Genomic DNA, 23,533 nt, shown 5'->3' with positions numbered 1-23,533 from the left:
GAAAGGTAACAAGTTACTATCCAACAGAGGTAGTATTCTGATAATGCCATTAATTTGAATTTTACTGACAGCAATCTATCTGGGATGGTTACTTTAAAACCAGCAACCTGTTAAATTCTTCTTAATAATATTTTGATCATACTACAATAGAAGACAAGTTGAGGAATATTTTGTGATAAACCTTTATGAATCAGTAAGAGTTAATAACAGTAATATTAGATGATAAAGGTTTAAATTATTTAACTACAGGGGGCCTCTTATGACTGAAAACCCTCACAGAAATTTGACTTTCTACTCAACCTCAACATTCTAATGTTCATAGTTGTAGAAAAATAACATCTATGAAAACATTACTCGTATGAAATGGACTTTTAAGTTCTAGATTTCTGCTTGAATTTATCATACTGATATATTCAGATAATGTCATGTGCCCAGTGGCGGATGGGCCAGCCCTCCCCCCCACCCCCCTCCCAACCCGAAAGCAAGTTTTTCGGGCAAAAATCTCATAACTAGGTTAGAAAATCGGGCTATCTCAGATATTTCGCCGCTCCTCGAACATAACCCTAGCTTCACCACTGATTGTACCAGATGAAAAACATTGATCTACTGTTATTCAATGTACAGTAAAACCCAGCTCACATGACCACCTTCATTATACAATCACCTTTAATATACGACCATAGAATATTCCCTAGAGTGGTCTCTTAATACAGTTTCTACTGTAATACAATTTCAGACTCACTCAGCCATGATACTGTCTTATAGAAGCACTGGCCAAGGTTCATTTACTAACACTAGACAGTAATCTGATAGCATATTGTTATCACCAGGAAATAATTTAGCAATAAATATCTCTTATCAACCACAAATCAAAACTACAGGTTGACCTAACAGGATTGGTGGTTTAAAACATCTTATCAACATGAGCTAAATATTCATATTCGGAAATTCACTGTCTAACAACAGTCATTAATTGGACAATAGTCTTTATATATACATCATGTAGTATCGAAGTTCTTAACCTTTGTCAGGAAGCGACCCTATTCCAGAATCAGGAAACCCTTCAAAGTGAAAAGAAAGTTTCATGTTTACTGAAATTAAGGCTATTGTAATAGACCTACTTCGTTCTCAATGACATTATTGTTCTATATTTGACAGATATTATTGATCAATATGAAAGTTGTCTATTACTGACAAGTTATGCATTGTAGAAAACATTTATTTCATGAACCATATCAATCTATCAATCAAAAAAAATTTCAGACTAGTCTGTGACCTGGAAAAAAAGTTCGCGCCACAGAGGCTGGGAACCCATGATATGGTGCAACTTCTCTATGAGCTACGTGTAACTGTGTGTTCATTGATCTGTAGATAAATGCTGTAGTCTCTATCCTAATGGACAGTGGGCAAGACAACATGTACGTTCACACCATAATGTGGGTGTACAAAACCTCAAAACTCTTTGAGTATATTGTGAAGAACTCAGACATCATGAATTATCAATTTACCTGAATTTTATTCAAACCAGCAGCTAAACTTTCCAATCTGTGGCCAAACATTTTGAATCAGAAGTAATTTCCAGGCTTTATCACATGTATAACACTATTATATGTGTGTCACAATCTCTCAATGTTTTGGACAGTTTTTCTTCTTCTCTATAGTTTGGATTAAATTTTACAAAAATAAATCTTCAAAACACTGAATGATTTTTTGTTATATCCTGTTAAAATTTCACAATTTCAAAATGAATAGAAGTCTTAGAAACGGATGAGTTCACAGTAAAAAAATACAAAATCTATTCATCTTACTTTGCTGATACGTCTAAATTCCTTTTCTACACCAAGCTGTACTAATGATAACCTGAACAATCAAACACATGTTTCAGTTTCCACAAGGATGATAATTTTTATCACTTACAATCTATGAGTATTCTAAATTATTAATGATTCAAAATTTGCATATGTCATGTTTTTATTTTCTCGGCATGTGCTATTGTCATTTCAATCTGATATCTTGTTTATAACTTTCACCTAACTAATTAGAGATATATATGATTGGAATGTGAGAAGTTTAATATTATGTATAGTAGATTAATAACACTCTATAAAAAACAATATCTTATTATAATATATTATATAACTTTAAATATCCTTTTAAACATTTCAGCTGGTAGAGTTCAATTTCAGCTGGTAGAGTTCAATTTCAGCTATAAATATTACTTTTCTGAATAAAAACAACAGACAAAATATTGATTTTAAGTAAAGCAACAGACAGACTGGGCAAATTTTCATAGCGAATGGTTCGGACGAGCCGATCACCAGCAAACTTCGTCAAGTGTGTGTCTTCGCTTCTCTCTGGACACCACCATATTTTCATCATGTGACTAAGTGCCGTGAGCATACGTAATTTCATTTGCTGGGGAGTTATCAAATCAGCCAATCACCTAGTGTGTCCACTGCATCAGATGAATGATGGTGGTGAATAATTCGGCTGAAATACTTAGCTTAACTTTTCAAATCATTCACTATAATATATATTCAAATTATTCACTATAATATATATTTAAATTATAGCTTTATTATTAAGCAGTTATAATAATATACTTTACATGTCCTCTTAGTTATATATACCTGAATTATTCATCCCTAACAAAATCTTATCTATTACCTGTTTATAGTCAAATTATATCATATATTTAATACAACTATAATATATTCCTTGTTGATAATTAGCAACATTTTAAATCATTTAAAGAGACAGATACCCCATTTTCGAGGGTTGATTTGAGTCTAGATATCAGAAGAATATTGATTTTTATAATTTCAGTGATTTCACCGTAGAAAAGATTAGACATCCATAGTTCATGTATCTTGTTATCTTTACGTGTAATTTGTACCTTGTTATATCATGAATCTTATCTTTGTTAGGTAAGCCAGTGCTTTTATTAAACTATGTTCTCATCACCTAACACTGTCTCTATACCATGAGATCAATAATATAGTACATAAATCAACAAATATATACGGCTCATATATTTCCTCTGCCCATGCTTTTGTTACTTCAATTACTCTGATCTATCCACAAGTAAATTGAAGTTAACATTTGATTAAATATTTTCAGCAGTTATAACTGTAATTTCTTATATCTACTGTACATATATAGAGTTAAAATATTTCATAATACAGGATTGATTATTAGTTTTTTATTAATCATTACAGAAGGAGACTAATTTTAAGATGTTACTTAAATCTTAGCCAAGCATAATTAACTTACTAATATTTCTAAACTATCACACCCTGTTTTTAACATGAATCTTTACTTTATGACCTAGGCCAGTGCTTTAATGAGACTATGTACTCATCACTATGTTTTAACACCTAATCTTAATTTTTGTGATGAATCATCAAATTACATGGCTCATAGTTTTCCTCAGCCCATGCTTTTGTTACTTTAATTACAATATAGCTAATATATTTATAGTTAATCAAATCTCATAATCTTATTGTTTACATGTATAAATCACATTTATCTTGATATTGTGATCAATATTATAGCACTTAAAGGGATTGTAAAGAGGGGTTCTAAATTCTAATGTATGTTTATTGGGGACATTGACAGATGAATATGCACCATTCCAATCAGATGTCTGTAGTTCCTGCAATTCCACTAAAATAAGTGTTTAATCATGTCAATTGACTAATTATAAATGTGATAAAGCAAATTCTGCGATTAGTGACATCATCAAACAATTAGTTTTTGAGGAATTGCAGGAACCACAGACATCTGACTAAATAATGGAATGGTGCCATAAATGTCTCCAATACACATAAAAAATTCAAAAACCTCTTTACTGTCCCTTTAAATCATCAAATGACATGGCTCATATCTTTCCTGGGTTGTAATATCTATTAGTATATAGGTACTGTTATAATTACATCATATATTTCCTGGGTTGTAATATCTATTAGTATATAGGTACTGTTATAATTACATCATATCTTTCCTGGGTTGTAATATCTACTAGTATATAGGTACTGTTATAATTACATCATATCTTTCCTGGGTTGTAATATCTACTAGTATATAGGTACTGTTATAATTACATCATATATTTCCTGCAGCTGTAACACTTTATTTTTTTATAGTAATGTTATAAACCACTAATAATCACTAGAATATACTCATAACTTCCTTATATTGCTATTATTAATTACACTCTCTTTATCACCTAAATATCTATATCACTATTTCAAAGTGTTAAAATAATGTCACATCTTTCCTTCTGATATAACTACATAGCACCTAAGAAATATATTATGAAACTCAATTATATCCTCAGCACATGCTTCTGTGACTTTTTATGATGTCCATGCACGTTTTATCACCTAAATATCTACATCACTATTTCAAAGTGTTAAAATAATGTCACATATTTTCTTCTGATATAACTACATAGCACCTAAGAAATATATTATGAAACTCAATTATATCCTCAGCACATGCTTTCGTAACAATTTAACATTTCCTTTACACCTAATCATCTAAAAGTCCTCTAACTATTATGTAGTGTTATTATTATGAGAGATATTTTCAGCTGATATAACTAGATAATATTAAAGTTTACAATCACTATAACAAGATGATAAATTGTATTACACAGTGATATCATTATTATTATTATTATTATTAAAAACTCATTAAACAAATATGTTAAATATGAATATTTATGATCAACATTTTTCTGATATATATATTCAAGGAAATCAATCGGGACCAAAGAATATGTTGGATTATATACGCAGAATGTGGTATAAGTCAGGAGTCAGAGATCACTGTATTTAAATTTTAAATTTATAAGACTATGAACAGTAGTTTATCTATAATTTTGAATAATTTCGTAACCACAGTTTCACAAACTTCTGATTAAATAAAAACAAAATAAAATATATTTATGACTATATTATTGTCCTGTTATTTACTGCCTTCTTCAGAAATACCCAAATAGATCTCGATAACATCTTATTCCGTTATTTTACTTGAATAAAATGTGATCGAGATCTATTGTGGGTGTTTCTGAAGAAGGCAGTAAGCTGAAATGTCAAATAACAGGACAATAATATAGTTTTAATTGGTTTCCCCTTTTTGGGGATTTTTTGTGATATAATTTAATATATTTATGACTAAAACATAAACTGTTAAAACACAAACAGAAAACTGATATATCTATTCAAATTGTAATCACCAACCTACAACATTGGACAGTTGTATTATACCTACAGTATCAAAATATTAATATATAACAGGTACTTGTGGACAGGATAGGCCTCCTGGTTCCCAACCTGAGGTGTTTTCACTGGCCCCAGATTATTTTTCAACCTATTGAGTCCCAAAAAACAACATGAAATTTGTAGACTGAATAGGGGCTTGTAGAGTGTGTTGCCATTGATTCAGGCTTATTTTTCTGGAAAACCTGTGGCCACTCCAAGATTGAGATTGTGAACTAGAAATACCTTTAAAAAGTCGACATAGAAAATAATAATTGTATTGGTATATTTATCATTCAAAGTTTGGTTTGATCGAGTCATTGGGAATAAAAATTAATATGAATTATAAATTTCCTGTAGAAAAGTTTAATGAATAAAAAGTTGTTTAATTAATCATTGATCACTTTCCTTGTAAACACCAGTTTCCTTGTAAATTATAATTTCCTTTGATTTATACAAACTTTTAAAGTCACTTTTTAACATTAGAGAATAATCTTTGAAATAAAAAAGGTCGTAGCTGGTTTTTCTTTCAGTATTCTTTAGAGACTGGGAATGTGAAATTTGACTTTAAACTGAACGCTTGTAAAAGAAATATGTCCATGATCAGTTTTGTACCTTAAAACGCAGCAATTCTCATATTTGTTCCAGCAGGTCTATAGCTAGACCAAGGTCTAAGGTGGGCCAAATTTTTCAAGGAGGTTCAACTATGTGACTCAGCATGTCATTCAAGTCATTTAAACTATTCAGGGAGCAGCCCCTCTGAGGTAGGAGACTGTCACCAGGTCATTGATAGAAACTATACAAAGGTTTGATTAATATGACCTTGACAGCACAAATGAAAATATTCAGACAACTATAAAATGTTAAAATTGTCAGACATTTTAAGTGGACATTTCCTCATAGAATAGCTACTTATTTCAACTTAGTTTATCATTGACTTTATTAAATGGAGTTAGTGCCCTTTCCAGGCTTATTTACTAGAGTTAATGGTTTCTGTGGTTGATTGATACGGAAGGTAATATATGGTTGAATATGTCTTGTGTGAGTTTTTTTGGGAGAAGGGTGTCTTTTTCAAAAGTAATTTAGGAAGAGATAGTACATAATATACCCAGGTCCATAGGGGCCTGGGGGGGGGGGGGGGACTGGGGGTGTAACCTACCTGTCTAATCTGTGAGAGTCGAGATGTTACTATATGAGGGGTAGTAGAGATATGATCCGTATCCTCCTCCTGTGTAACAAGATGGCCGTCCCTCTCCTTCTCTGTTTTAAGATTCTCTGATTCCTTGTCATTTTCTTCTAGACTGTTGTTATTCTGAAATATGACAACATAATCTTAATCCAGACATCTTGCCGAGTGGTGTAAGGTATACCCATAACAGCAGATAGATAGTAGCTTGCCAGCTTGCAGGCAGCAATAACCAATCACAGAAGACTTTATGATCACCAATACCACTGGTAGTACAGCTATTTATTTGAAGTATACTGATTTTGGTGTGATAATAAATGACCCAAGTACTAACGATCTGCACTCCAAAACGAAATCCAAAATCCAAATAACATATTGGAATATAAGATGATATCTAATGCTTTCAATTGATATACAACGTTTCGTCAAAAATCATTAATTTCACAATATAATTTGGATGTATAAAAAACACATGCAATGGTAGAGGACTGTATTCTCTATTGTATCTAGCAGCCATTGTAGCCAGAGATAAACTTGGTGAACAACAATAAAAAGAGGCTGTTTAAAACAGACCTGTTGTGGTGGACTGCGGTCTAAGAAGCTGGACAGATGAACTGGGTGGACAACAATAAAATGAGGGGGTATGAAAGAATGACCTACCAGTGGTGGTGGACTGTGTAATTTAGGAGGGAATGTTGTATCATCTGTTTTATTATTCACGTTAGTTTTCATATGAGCAATCCAATCCTCTCTCGTCACACCAACTGATATCGGACCCTTATGTTTATCATCTGAAATATCAACATAGAAATATTCATAATATCTTTTATACAAACTAGTTCTTGGCATTGAAAACCATCAAAGTTTACAGCATCATTACAGTTAGGCCTAGCTTGAGAAGGAGTTTATTTGTGGTTTGAGCAAGATCTTTTCTACATGCTAGTTGATGAGATTGAAGCAGCATGTTGTACACAAATATAATTTACAGCATCACTGGTAGGGGATTGTTTGAGAGTTAAGAATGAGTTCCATTTAGTGGTTACTAGATTGTACATTGACATGTCTCCTACTTACCTTTCAGTGATGTAAGTTAGAGGGGAGAGCTAACAAAAAAAGTGTCTTATTGATAAAATGGTACAATAAACCACGGCTCTTCAGGCCACATACAGGTACCCAAACACGAGAAAAATAGCAAGATTTCTATTCATGGTATTTCCAGAAATATTCTCTAACACTGTGTTAATTTTAATTCTAATAGAAAAGAAACATACCATATTGTACAGGATGTGAGACAGTGTTTTTTCTGACTATATTGAGAGATAAATTCTCCATACCACTATCTCTAGATTCACTTAGACTCTGTAATTATACAAAATATTACAAAATTATACAAAATATTACAAAATATTACAAAATTATACAAAATATTACAAAATTATACAAATTATTACAAAATAATACAATTTAGTAAAAAATATGGCCAAAATATTACAATTTCATTCAAAATATACAATTTTTATTTCTCTGTATAGACAAGCATTTCATATTATTATTTCACGAAGTAAAACTTGAGGTAACTTGTTATAATTGATCATTTATGAGTTGGTAAACTGTTCAACCAAAAACAATCTTATCTATTTGTACAGTTATATTAAAATTTAACAATAGGAAATTCAAGTTTTTATTAGAACATGATTCGAGGTAAAGTTATACAATTGACCAAACCCTACAATTTGTTGGATCTGTGAAATAAGTTTATCTATTTCAACAAATGTATTAAAAATTAAAGAACAATGAAACGAGACCGTCTATTGAGCTCTAATTACTCTCTAGACATGATATAAATAACTTATACAACACGATTTAACATCATTATATACACCGTATTTACATTGTTTACTATACTTAATAATAACTTGAACATAATATTCACAAGCTCGATTCTTTATTAGTCTAATGACCTTAAATAAGTCATCTTCAAATCATAATTCCAGTCGACCCAGCTGTAAATGGGTACGGATAATCCGGGAAAGATCAATACCAAGAGGTTTGGCCAAGAACCAGCTGGTAGAAAAGATCCTTAACTGTGAACCTAAGTTGTTATCCTTGTAAAATATAGATGGCACCAGTCCTGAAATAAGTTATCCCTGAAATCTAACTTAGAAATCGATTAATCTATTGATATAACATGATACATTTATATGAAGAAATATCTACACCATCAAATATCAGATGTATACACCACACCAAAAAACACACCAACAACAGTGACTTTATGTGGTAGCTAGGTTAATGAAAACACACATATCAAAACTTTTCAAAAACTGATTTTACAACATTTTATATTATTCTTACCAAATTACCATACTTTATATAGAGTCTTAAATTCTAATCAGTTATAAAACTGGAAACTTTTTAACTTTCCTGATTATATCAAATCTAAATCAACTTATAAAATATCATTAAAACACCCAAATATTGAAGAACTTGTTAATTTCAAGTTACTTCAGTTATATTGATTAAAATTAGGTCATAATGTTACAAATTTCTAACTGAACTGACTAAATAATTAGGTCATGATTTAACAAATTAAAGTGAATAATAAACTAGTGTCCAAAAGAAACGATACCACCTGTTTGCAACGACATAAAAGAAAAACTAAACAAAGCAGAAGTTTAGGATTGGTGTTATGCTTTTGAGAAATTCTTTCACAACATCTGTACAAAAATTTCATTTCAATAAAATCTGTACAACCAATATGACAAGCCTTTAAAGATGGGTGGGGTTGAAAAAAGAACATTTCGTTAGAGCACTGATCACAGAAACAACAGGAAATGTCACACCACAAGTCAAGTCAGTAGCGGGTATGTCCACCGTGAGCATCAATACATGCCAGAACACGCATGAGTGCTCGATGGGATTCATGTCCGGTGAACATGCGGGCCATGGCAAAACCTGTACGTTGGCGTTGGCAAGAAAGTTCTGTGTCAATCTTGCTGTGTGTGGCCTTGCATTGTCATGTTGGAAAAGGAGTCCACGAGGCTGTTGCTGAATAAAGGGCACCACAACAGGCCGTAGGATGTCGTCAATATAACGCTGTGCATTCAGGTTTCCACGAATTTCGACAAGCCTCGTTTTGACGTCACCACATATGCCACCCCAAACCATTAACCCTCCACCTCCAAACGGTCGGATCTGTTGGATACAGTTAGGCGCCAAACGTTCACCAAATCGTCGGTATACAAGCTGCCATCCATCGTTTTTGAAGATGAGGAATCTGCTCTCATTAGAGAACATATCACGTGCCCAGTCCCACCGTTGCCAACGTCGAACTCGCCCGGCCCAGATCAGTCTGTTGTTCCGGTGTCGAGGCGTCAGGAGCGGTCCGCGGTAGGGATACCATACTGCCGTAGTCTCCTGTAGACGGTCTGTCGACTGATCCTGTGTCCCAGTGCTGTAGCCGCCGTGGACGTCGCCGTTACGGTGCGGTTCCTCAGTCGTAATACCCGGATGTACCGAACTTAATGGGGCGTGGTTACTCGTGGTCTTCCACTCCTGGGCCTGTCTGACGTGCCCCACGCTGACGTAACCGCTGCATCAACCTGGTGATAGTGATGCGTGCGCAGCCCAACCTTCTGGCGACGTCGACGTGTGTCGCTCCTTGTTGGACCATTCCAACGGCTCTCTCTCGATGCCTGTCAAACGTGGCATATCTTGTGTTCTTTTTGTTGCTGTGATATCAACGTGTCTGATCAGCCGTTTTATACAGTTTTTATGCAAGTGCAGAACATGCTAGAGAGGGAAATGTCACTTTCACGAAATTTACGTTTTTTCCCGGAAGTGATCACGTGTTCCCGGTATTTTTATCGACTATGCTGTGTTTGGGATGTGCAATACAAATTGGCATGTTTTCATATTAGACAATTCACTTAGTAAAAAACAATTTTGAAAATAAGTCGGTATCGTTTCTTTTGGACACTAGTTTACTTTACTTTTAATTCTAGACAGTTATATACCGGTAACTATCTACTATCTTAGAAGACTATTTAAAATTTAATAGTAATAACTTACCAATTTCATCATAGTCCAAATTATCATAAATACCTACATCTTAATCCAAATTACATGAATTATATCTACATTATTAATATTAATATTAACTTTTAAACTTTCTAACAATAACACCTCTTAACAGGAATAATATCTTCTTATAATCCAGTTCAAATAATAAAACTTCTAATATTACTACACTTTCCTTATACTAACTTCTATTACTAATATCATTATAGTATACTTTATAAAACATTCACCAATCACTGGTTTACTGTATAATAATCACTCAATGTATTCAAGTTTCACCTTCCTCCTAGACAAGAAGTAGAAATAACATATTTTATGCTCGAGTTATTCTACTTTTCCTAATTTATAAAATATTATCTTTTTAATTGAATAATAATTGAATTGTAATATAGTGATTCATACCCAGGGTGTTTTATTTCATTCTGTTTATGTGCTCAATTTACAGTTAACCAGTTAAGACAAGACAATATACGCCCACAAAAATAAGATACTCTCAAAACAAATTTTGTGAAGCATCCTGTAGTTGTGTTTTTTTTCCCCTGACAAAACACGACTTTTAGAAAATGACCAGTCTTCGAAATCTGACTTTTAATGGCTGAAAAATTCAACTTCATATCTCAAAAATCGTTCTTAATAACCTTAAAATCTGATGAAATATCTCAAAAATGAGCAACTTAGTAATTTTTAGACAAGTTTTCAAAATCAGGTAAAGTGAAAACATGAAAAAAACGATGGCCCTCCATCTTACAATTACCTCTGATGTCCTGATTAAACTAAAAGTAAACTGATGTGTAAGCTATATTAAAGTATATCAGTCAGTATTATAAACTGTGTGTTTATGGGAAAGAGATTAAACGCGGGATGTAATTAATAAGTTAATTAAGACACGTAGGTCATTATGACATATCTATCTTAATATTAACATAAAAACATAATCACTAATTACACTGAAAACCATCATATTAATATCATCTAAATCACAATCTATTAACTCATGAAATCAATACGTTTGACCAGGGTTGTTGAATTATTTTTTTGTCAACCGGACATTTTTCAACGAAATGTGAAATTTGATTGCAATTTTCCCTTGAGAGAAGGTCTAGATAATATGTATTTGATAAGTGATAGAGTCTGTGAAGGTTTCAAATCATTTATAGACAACAACTGTCAATAGAGGAAATAAAATTCATGAAAAATATAAGAAATGAACAGAAAAATCTCATGTAGACAGTATTCTCACCAAAACATGTCATCTCTAATCACAATTTTTATAACTGGTAATACACAAAGAGAAAGACTTATTGGAGATACAAGAAATATAAGAATTAGATGATCTTGGTACCAGTAAGCCAACCCAGAGGGTGTAAAGAGAGCTAACAATTGTCAATAGAACAAATAAAATTCATGGAAAATAAAGCCAGACCGGATTATTCGGAGGGGTAAGTAATATATCTAGAGGGGTAAGTAATATATCTAGAGGGGTAAGTAATATATCAGGAGGAGTATGGTGTATGATGTTTAGTTACAGTAATAGAATTGGTCGATTGTCAGAATTTTTTCAGGGGCAATCTATTTTTCGTAGCTTTAGTGACATAAGATTTATTGGAAGTACAAATTGTTGATTAGGTGTTAAAAGAAAAACTCATCTAAAAATTTTCTCATCGAAAGAAGTGATGATCAGGTTTTATCATCCATAACAGTATCTCTTATCATTGAGCCAACCTAGAGGGTGTAATATATTATTTGAAAGAGCTGTTGATTAGGAGCTGATGGAAAAACTCAACTAGACATTCTCATCAGAACATGATCTTCAATAGCAATGAGCCAACCTGCAGGATGTAAAGAGTCATACACATATAGTGAGTAAAGAGTGAGATTTAATGGAGGTACAAATTGTTGATTAGGTGTTGAAAGAAAAACCCATCTAGACAATATTCTCATGAAAACAAGAGCCAAACTACAGGATGTAAAGAGTCATACAGCTATAGTGAGTAAGTGAGTGAGTGAGATTTATTTGAGATACAAATTGTTGATTAGGTGTTGAAAGAAAAACCCATCTAGACAATATTCTCATGAAAACAAGAGCCAAACTACAGGATGTAAAGAGTCATACAGCTATAGTGAGTAAGTGAGTGAGTGAGATTTATTTGAGATACAAATTGTTGATTAGGTGTTGAAAGAAAAACTCATCTAGACAATATTCTCATGAACACAAGATGTTAGTAATGATCAGGTTTCATCAATAATCAGTTTTCATAAACATATTGATATAACTTACAGAACTTACAGGTGTATCAGTTATCAGTCAGTCTACCTAGATGGTGTAAGAGATCATATCCAACCAAAAATCAGTTTTCAGGCCTCCAGTCTATCATAAACATATTGATAGAACTTACAGGTGTATCAGTCATCAGTCAGTCTACCTAGAGGGTGGAAAGAATCACATCCATCCAAACTAGTGGTTGGATAAAATCACATCAAGCAAAGGATATCAAGTCAAACCATACATGTGCACAGATCAGAGAAAGAAATCTAGATATTCTAGAGGGTGTAAGATATTGTATTTTCAATTTGAGGTGTATTGGGTAATAATACAGACAATACAAGTCTAGTTCTAGTTCTCAAAATATATTATAATGGACAATTTGTCTGAAGTCTGGTATTAATTAATAGAAAATTCTAAGCTTTTATAATTTCAATTACTATTTATTCTACCCTAAATCAAAATAGAATGTTTGTCTCTTTCTTTTGAATTGTGCCATGTTGAATACAAATATATCTTCAGTTGAGATATGCCAGAAAAAATTTACACCAATAGAATACAGACAAAACAGACTCTCATATACACTAAACCATCTTGTAAGACTTACAATACGAGATTGTTATAAAACACACCTAGAATTTACTGAAACATTGACAGATTATAAAAATAAACTCACAATTCCAGGTGTCACGATTTCTCTTCTCTTCTCTCTATATCGTGACCATTGCCAGATAATATTGATATTTATATAACGCAGAACAAGCTTATTAGCAAACTAACAATGGCTAATCTTCTCAAATCAAATCAACAAAATTTGGAGCCCACAAAAACAAATAATCGAAATTCACTGATTCTGTCACAATTTCAAATTCACAGAAATGTCCTTCGAACTATGACTGGTTTGTCAAAATATATAGTAACTTAGTATATTTCTTTAATCCAAACACATTCAGATTATACACACTAGTACATCAAACTACATAGGAAATCTATAAACTGAAATACTGTAAGATCTATAGGAAACTTAATACTGGGTTTCCAGAGATATTAAACAAGTTAAATCTTCCAAAGAAGTTTCCAATGATATTTGGTTGATTGGTGGATGTCAAGGTGACAAATTATCACATACATCCAGTAAACTGATATCACAGAGAATCAAACATGATATACAACTCTCTACACGACCTTATACCAGTTACAATAAACACTTGTTGATTTATCCAAAGAAAGACAATTCCATAAAATTGAAGTTCTTATACAAAAACTTAACTCTGTATCCCTACCTTCAGTTGAAGAGTAAGAAGATGAAAACAAACTAAACCTCTTAATACATCTATTAAGTCAAGTCAATTGGTGCCTGGTGTTTAAAACAAGGTGTTTACAAACCTACAACAGATGTATATAATATAGAAGGTAGAGTATCTATAAAACACAGGTAGAATTAAGCACTTTAGTTTAATACTATCTCGAGTACCTCATATACCTTTAATTACAATAGAGATAGAAACAATCATTTTTGACAAGGAAAACAATTAAAGTTCACAGGGATCCTTTCTACCAGCTGGTCCTAGGCCAAACCTCTTGGTATTAATCTTTACCCATGTACAGCTGGGTCGACTGGAATAGGAATATTGAGGTAAGATGACTTATTCAGTACCCATTTACAACTGAGTTGACTGGAATAATGAGGAAAGATGACTTATTCAGTACCATTTTACAGCTGGGCATATTGGAATTAAGTCACAGGACTTTCACTCACCGAGTTTTATACCCCTAACCAACTGGGCTACAGATCAAATTGAACTGCAACACTGATAGAGAGAAACATGTACATGTACAGAATTGGAGCAAAAAAAATTTGAATGTGAGAAATAAATATGTTTCTACTGAAAGAAAGTACACAGGTGTCTTAATAACAACAATTTCATTATACATACAGGTAATTTTCTCTAGTTATATTTGATAATAATCAATTCAATTGCATCAGGAGTGGCAACAAATTCCTCAACAGGACATTTAAAGAATGATGAAAAACAGATACTTTGCATTTGGGGCTATAAAGACATGTACGATCATTTACTTCCTGTTGTTGATTTTTCACGAATACATATTGTTTTCAACATTAGGTCTCAATAAATATATCTCTGTTATCAAGTATGATTTGCGAAACAATGGTTCAAAATCTCGTGGTGCTTAACTTTTTATTCTAGGTATATATTACTAACAGAAGATTCCAGGGTTATATTTCAAATAGATTTTTATAATAATTGTAGAATGAATCAACAACTCATAATACATCACACACCTTCAATATCTAATATCAAGGTTTACAGCGCTTGTAGGTTTGATTCCTTTAGGCTATAACATATTACTAACAGAAGATTCTAGGGTTATATTTCAATTAGAATAGAATAGATTATAATAATAATAAATACAATAGTAATACATGGAATATCTGATGATAATTTTAACTCCTAGACCATCATCTCTTTAACAAATCCTAAGATATAAAAGTTTTAGTTTGGATGAGCATACAGTCTTGGAGTTTAGTAATATCATCAGATATTCTATGTATTTTATCTATTCAGATACTTGTACCGGTAATAATCTGTTTGTAATATCAACCTGGATTCATTTTCTAACGTGTTTCACTTTAGTAGGTAAACCTCAAATTTGAGACTGAGGTATTTGATATTCATGTGTCATGTGATTTTCTAACCTGCCAATAACACTGTGTGAGTGTCTTTTCAACTAAAATCATACCAATGACTAACTAATTTTCACATAATTAATAGATTTATCCATTGCTCTGTGACCTAGGCCAGTGCTTTCATTGAGACTCAGCTCAATACACCCTAACACTGAACTTCTTCTGATTGAAGTAAAAATGAATACAGGCTTGAAACTATAAAATATTATGAATATAGGCAACATCTCATTCAAAAAAGATTGGTTTAATGGATTCAAACTCTCTGCCTTATATGAAGCTATTTTGATAATGAACTAAAGAAATATGAAATAGTTTTGGTGACTGTATGAAATGTGAGTGCAATAAAAAATAATGTATTAAGTAACTGTTTGGGTCTTTTCTTATATTATTTATATATATAACTGTTATAACAACATATAGTAATAGAGGGCTGTGGATTAGGTTAACAACACTTTGACAGTATAATCTGTAGGTTCTAATAAAACCAAAATAAAAATTTGAGAAAATTCTGACTTACGAGGTTTCGGAAGCACAGCGACGATATAGTAATTGAGCGCTGTGGGTCTGAATCAATATAATATCCTGTTATATTGCCATATCAGAGAAAGTAGAAACAGTCAAACTGGATATTGAAGTGATTATTACAAGTTACAAGTAGTAGTTAAAACATATTTATTACTCTTCAATATCTATCTTGTTTATATAGAGCCATCATAAATACTGTTTAAAATATTGATTAGTCAGGCTGAATTCTGTTCGTCACGTCTGACTGGAGATCTAAATGTCAAACCTGCTTGTATTTAAAGTTGATGACATCATCTTGCTAATAAGTATATTAGATGTGATCCATAACACTGCTAATTTCTGAATTATTTGTTTATCTTGTAAATCTCTCCAGAAGTTGGTAATTTCCTATCAAATTGATGTATTCCAATGCTGAAATTCATAGTCTCTACTTGTGACCTAGGCCAGTGCTTCTATAAGAGAGTTTCTCTTATAGAACCTTATTCTGCCAAGAATTACTGCAGGTAAGGCCTGTTGAAGCTGGACTGAGTACAGCTTACTTCAAGCGAGCCAATGTTGAGAGCCAATGTTGAGAGCCAATGTTGAAGGCAGTGTAAAAACAGTTTTAGTCCTGCTAGAGATCCAAGGTACATAAGTGTGATCTTATCATTTATTTGTCAGAAAATGGTAAAAAATATATATGAATCCATACATATAATAAATATTGAGTTTTTTTGAATTCTAAAACTACATCATTGATCAAGCGTATTGAAAACCTGTTGTGATAAAAACTGATAAATTAACATAAACTGAAATACATCATGGGGTATTGTTAACATATAAACTTAAGTTTTATCATTTATTTGCTAAAATTATGGATCAGGAAAACTGTAAAAGGCAATCACCGAAAAAGGATGTTAAAAGGCTCACTGATACAAGTAAAAAACATAACACATGCTTTCCTCAATTTTTTGCTTTTTAAAGTTTTGAATGATGATGACAATTATAAAAATTCAACCCCCTTTTAGTTACCTTTGACTTATTTTAACATTGTATTTAAGAAGGCTTTGTGCACTCAAGTACAAGTTTATATAAGAAATGGAATTCCAGGTAATTTGAAATGTAGAAATTCTGCCAGAAGTTAAAGGGATTGTAAAGAAGTTTTCTAAACTTTTATGTGTATCAGGGACACTGATGGCATCAATTTACACCATTCCAATTTTTGCACTTCTACTAAAACTAACACATTTTATAACGTCACACACAAATGGTGCAAATTGATGCCATCAGTGTCCCTGATACACATAAACAATTTAGAAAACCTCTTTACAATCCCTTTAAATCACTCATTTCTCTGTGACTGTAAGTGCTGTCAAGAGCTGGATGTCTGCTATCAACCCCTATTAGAAAACATTCAATTCATGGTATTTGAATGAAGTACAAGTTCATGTAAGATGTAGAATTCAGGGTAATTTGAAATGTAGAAACTCTGCCAGAAGTTAAAACACCTCTCTTTCTCTAATATCAGAAAACACCATTAGTTTCTCTATAATAAACTTTATAATTTATATAATACTTCAATAAACATGGTCCATTCTTACATTATTCTACAATCTCATTATTTATCTTAGTCAGAAACATTACTTATCTCGGGGGTGGCCATATGGTTACCTTCTAATAATAGTTGAGGATGGCTGTAACCCATTCAGTTAGAGTGTTGGAATGTTGCAAATGGTGGTCATGGGAGGGTTCCAATCTCAGTCGGCTTGTAAAAGTCTGGTGACCTTGAATAACTTTAACCTTGTGACAAAATGCTGCAAAAACTTTAGAACGGTCTAACTCGTGATATGAGGTTGACTTTTTCTAAGTTTGTAATTTTTTTGGAACTTTTTCTCCAGTTTTTATCACAACTGACCACAACCTACATTTTCCATCGACGTCAGATTGCAAATGGTCGCAGTCTGGTTAGGAAAGGCTAAAACATTTATAGTTTGGTTGACTGGAATAATGACTAATTCAAGGTCACCAGACTTTGACACACCAACCAAGATTAAAACCTATAACCATCATCTACCCCTGTAACCAAAACCACCAAGCAATTAACTTCAAGATTCCAATAGTCTAACTGACTGCACTACAGCCTGTGTTTATTCTACAGACTAAGACTAAAAAACCTATTTTGAATTCCAGAGGGACACGTAGATGAAGCAGAATGCAGCTCCATTAGTTGAAATATAAACACATCTCAAATATAGATCTATACTGAATAACACAATAACAATATATATATACTGGTGAATTATACAGTGGCAGAGCCACAGGGAGGGCAGAGTGGGCAGCCGCCCCTCCCTCGCAATCCCGAAAGCAAGTTTTTCGGGCAAAAATCTCATAACTAGGTTAGAAATTCGGATAACCTCAGATATTTCGCCCCCCCTTGGAAGTAAACCTGGCTTCACCACTGGTGAATTATACCTTGAATAAATACACCCACAGGTTTGGCCAAGGACCAGCTGGTAGCCAGATATTCCTATTTTGATGCCTGTTTCAGTGCTTTTGACAGCTTAAACCCCCTAATACCCACTCTTATAACTGTATTAAGGGTAAAATTAAAATCCTAAAATCTCATCTGTAAAGCACAGGCCGAGGTCACAAATCAAGAGATCTGCTAGATAAAATAAGATGGAGTCAGTTTTAACAAAGTTAGTATTGAGCTTTGAAAATAAATATTTGTACTAGTTATAGTGATTCTAAGTTATAACTTACCTTCAGGTATATTATTTTCTATTCTATATTAACTTCTACTGTTCAAACTTTTACTCTGATCAAGAATTCTGAACCTCAATTAAAGATATAATACTTTGCTATTCACTTGTATCAAATATTCCAATATAAGAATTTAGTTCTAAACTTTCACAAAGATTCTGAACACTCCTTATAATATCTAGTTTTTCTATACCAGAATTCTATTCCACTTTAAATGTTAATTGATAATTCCTTCCAGAATTCTGATTCTACTCTAAAAACATCCAAATATCTTTTTCTACCCCAAAAACTTTAAAAACTTTCTTAATCAATACCGTATTAAAGATTATCCATAAGCTTATAATCCTCAGAATTCGTATTGTACTTCAAAAATTTCCAGAATTCTTATTCTATTAAAGGTATACTATGTGTTAGAATGAAGATAAACTTGGCAAATAGAGCTAGGATATCCTAGGTTCTTATCTTCTAACATTGATTCTAGGACATCCTAGCGCTCAGATTGGTTAGAGAATACGTCGCCTGGTGTCATAAATAACATAACAGGATCCTTATATAATCCCATAAATCCCCAAAACTTAGTAATTATCCATAAATAGGCAATTAACTATAGAAAAACACTTAATATTAAGATTCGACGTTTTTCAATAATTACTTAGTTTTATGAATTTTCCACTTTTCTAGATTTGACAGGGATTCTGTTGTAACTTTATGACACCAGGTAAATTCACTGATGAATATATACTCATATTGACCATTCTTGAGAATTAAATTTTATGTTCATTCTAAGACATAGTATCACTTTAAAAACAATCTTTCATATCCACAATTCAATAGAAGCACCTTTCAAATTGTCAGTATTTTATTTCACAATATTGCAATCAAAAGTTAAATTCACCCAATAGATGATGGTAAATTCAGAAAACACTAGTACATATTTAACAATAAAACTTCACAAGTAAAATCATATCCACTAGTAACTTTCAAATTCTCAGCAATCTTTTCACAATGTTTTATTATCAATATTTCAATTTCAATTCAGTCAAATGATGATTCAATTAAAAAACCATCTACTCATTTACAAACTGAAACTTATTCACAATATTCTAGAGATAATCTATACTACAGTAAACTATATAACTATATCATATCATACACACAACTATAATAATTCAAGAAAAATCAGTCAGAGAAAATATCTAGTATAAAATTATCATTTGATCTATACATACATTAGCTGGTATTTAATGATGGATGTCATCCGGCCGTGAAAACTTTGGCTCAGATCATTCAACCTGTCCCTTGCCAGTAGAAGGTATAATATGTAAACTATTTACTAAGTATTTTTATAAGATGTTGATGATGATGATGATTATACTAAATGATTTTAAACTCAAGATAGCATTTCATAAAAAATACAAAAACCCCTGTAACTAATAAAATACTGGGAGTTGAAGGTATAATTTCTATGTTAACTATTTATAAATGTTTAAAAGATGTTGATAATACTGATTTCAAGATTAATGTCATTTATAATGTTCATAAAAATAAGAAAAAAAAAAGTTTTATGCCCTACTTTTATGCACCTGATCTGAATAGTGATCCAACTCAGACGACATCATAGAATTAGTAATGATGGCTGTTTAAATCAGGACAACAGCATCTTTTTTTAAACAGTAAATAGATCTTAAACATGCACTGACTGTAAAGCCATGAGGTCTCTGTTTTATTGTCCAATCAACTAGAGGTGCTACATCAGTCAATCTGACCTGCAATGAACATTACAAACTAGGTTTATTAAAAATGTAAAATCTGCAAAGGGGATGCTCAGTTCAAAGAACCTGTTGCTGATAGCTATCAGGTGTCCCAGAAGGGCATGATATATCTCTGCAGAATGTTGTATATTTTTGAAAAACAAACATGTATTACCTGAATGATTCTGAACAAAAGAGAAAATAAGTAGGACATGAACACCAGAGTTTGTTTATTTATCAAGCAAGCGTATCTAAAAGTCCGTAGTGAATGGGGATAAAAACTATTAAAAAATTTTAACATATAAATAACCTTCATTTGTCCTCAGTTTTTAAGGGCAAGAAATAAACTTGGTGTGGGTGGTGACATGAAGGTTTAAAGGGGCACTAGGACTTTTTAAGTAAGTCAAATTAAAAACTATACACCAAAATCTGGAGAAATGTGCCCCTTACCCCTTAAACAGACAAACCCCGAAACAAGTTAAAATGTTTACGTAAGCCTCATAGAGAGAAGTTGGACATATTAGTTTTGACACTTTCTGTAAGATAAGATGATACAATACAGAACCTCTGTCTAGGATATAACCAAGAGTTAGATGATGTGTTCACTTCTTGTCCATGAAGACAGCGAAAGTGAAAGTGTCACGATTTTGCCAGGATGGACTTCCTAACAGAATGATGATAAATTCTACCAACATCAATATGAATTGTACAACAATACAGCAGTTTGGAATATAACCCAGTTGTAATGTAATGCCTCAGCTTCAAAATGTGAAAAAACACAGAAAGTTTCATAAAACATATATACATTTACAATTCATTATGGATGTGGTGAAAAATAAAGTTAGCATGATGCCAAATTCCACCATTAATATGAATTGTACAACAATATAGCACTGTGTGAAACAAAACCCAGGCTAGGTAATATGAACACCTACAATTGCCTTAAGACATATTATTGCAATTTGTTGAATTTTGATTTTGGCTGGTAGTTGGCTACCAGAATGATGCTAAATTTCACAATTAATATCAATTGTATATCAGTTAAAGCAATCAATGCAATCTAGAGTTTAGTACCTGGCAGGGTATGGTATGCTTACTCTTCTAGACACCTGATACCATTTTCCATTATGAAATACTTACTCACTTATGATTGATATAATTCCTCAAGTGATAATATCAATATGTTTTTGAGGATTTCAGGTTCCATTTTGCTGTTCAGATTATTCCTACTCTTTTTTTTTTGTAATCTGTTGAATTTCTGATTTTGGCAGGTCGTCTTTTAACAGCAGGATGCCAGATTCCAGTATTAATATGAATATAATGAATAAAGGTTGTTTATAGCCTGGTAATTTGATTAATTAGGATCAATTTGTCTTAACGAAGTTCCTGACAGTATAAATACCTGACTTTGATAATGATGGACAGGCTGAATCAAATGGCATGGAATGAACAGAAATGGAGTTTTACAGCCTACTTTTCTGCGCATGATTGAGCTAGAAGATGGGCAACACCATGCAGTGTGCAATGAGGGAAATGCTGCCGTGAATTTTTAGAATTTTTCTCTGATAAAAAATGGGATTTGTTTAGCTAAGCTAATATATGATAGTGTTCACAGCTCACCGTCAAGTTTCATCAAGATAGCATAAAAACTGTAGTATCTATCGTGCCTACAAGAAATTTGAATGGACGAACTGCAATATATGGCCACATTTCCATATGGGCGTATAAAAACAGACCTTGAATCATGTTGTTACTCAAGAGTCAGACGCTATGCAATCTTCGAAATTTGAACCTTCTCAGCCAAGTGTATCCAGAATTATCCGTGTTTGAAAGTTACATTAACTTCTATTTACATATATTCAAGGCTGTGGTGTAACCACATAAAATACAGGTTGTTGCCCTATTAATAATGATCAGCATGAATAGACAGTATAACTTTCCATCACTTTATGCTTGGGCATTCAGGCAATTAATGACACTGGTATATCATATATACATATCTAATATATAGGTGACTGTCACACTTAAAGGGATGTTTAAAACTTTTTCTAAAGCTTTTATTTGTATCAAGAACACTGATAGTATTGATTTGCATCATTCCAATTTTCAATCAGACGTCTGTGGTTCAGTGGTGAAAAGAATAGCTTATTTAAGGAATTGTAGTGTTTTTTTAAAACATCTTTGTATTATGAACACTGATAGTATCAATTTGCATCATTCTAATTTGTAATTAGACGTCTGTGGTTCGCTGGTGAATATAAGAATAGCTATTTAAAGGAATTGTCTTCGTAGAGAAACTGATAGAATCATTTTGTATCATTCCAATTTTCAGTCAGACATTTGGGAGTTATGCAATTTCCTTAAAACTAAGCATTTTATGACACATTTCTATCACATAGGCCATCCAAAGCAGTCATTCAAAAAGGAGCTCTCCATATCACAATTTGATGAAAAAACCTACAGTTCTGTTTAAACTAGTAAACACTATGTTGTAAACATGTATATAACTACAGGTAGCCTGTATAATCTACATATAAAATCTCTACACCATCTTTCTACACTCATTGACTTCTAGAAATTTACTTATCACAGCTATAATCTACATTCCTAGCTTTTACACCTGGTTAAATCTATTTATATTGAATTACAAGGATAACTTCTCCATGATCCTGTTAACCAGTAATTTCTTGACCAAAACTGTTTACAAAGAGTTTACAAAGAGTTTACAAAGAATTTTCTAAGATTTTACAAGGATAACACTTCCATGATCTTAAATGTGTTTCCACTGAGAATTGTAAAGTAAAGCTAGCTCTAAGCTAACTTAAACCAGCTTTATTGCTGAATGAGTTAACACTTAATTTAACTGGTTTCAGAAAGACTTTAGCCTGGATCACAAAGTCACACATTGTTGACAACTGATGTCCAACGTTACCCTTTAGGCCAGTAAGAAATGAAAATACCAGAAAGACCAGTACACCCCCTATTGCCAAAGCTAGCTTTCAGTTGGTCTCT

The 23,533-nt window shown here is 32.4% G+C and overlaps 1 protein-coding gene across 1 annotated transcript; it reads right to left on the bottom strand.

Moving 5' to 3' along the window:
* Positions 1–5,453: 5,453 nt before the first annotated feature.
* LOTGIDRAFT_162866 (hypothetical protein) lies at positions 5,454–10,530 on the bottom strand (the record flags this gene model as incomplete). The annotated part of the gene is made up of 5 exons (XM_009058884.1): positions 5,454–5,510; positions 6,424–6,576; positions 7,111–7,241; positions 7,722–7,809; positions 10,522–10,530. The coding sequence occupies 5 exons, from the start codon at positions 10,528–10,530 to the stop codon at positions 5,454–5,456; spliced, it is 438 nt and encodes a 145-aa protein (XP_009057132.1).
* Positions 10,531–23,533: the final 13,003 nt, after the last annotated feature.

This window comes from Lottia gigantea, assembly GCF_000327385.1.
Source record: "Lottia gigantea unplaced genomic scaffold LOTGIsca_36, whole genome shotgun sequence".
NCBI classification, from domain to species: domain Eukaryota; kingdom Metazoa; phylum Mollusca; class Gastropoda; family Lottiidae; genus Lottia; species Lottia gigantea.
The sequence above is the reverse complement of the archived record's forward strand: the minus strand, read 5'-3'. Positions and strand labels throughout refer to the sequence as shown.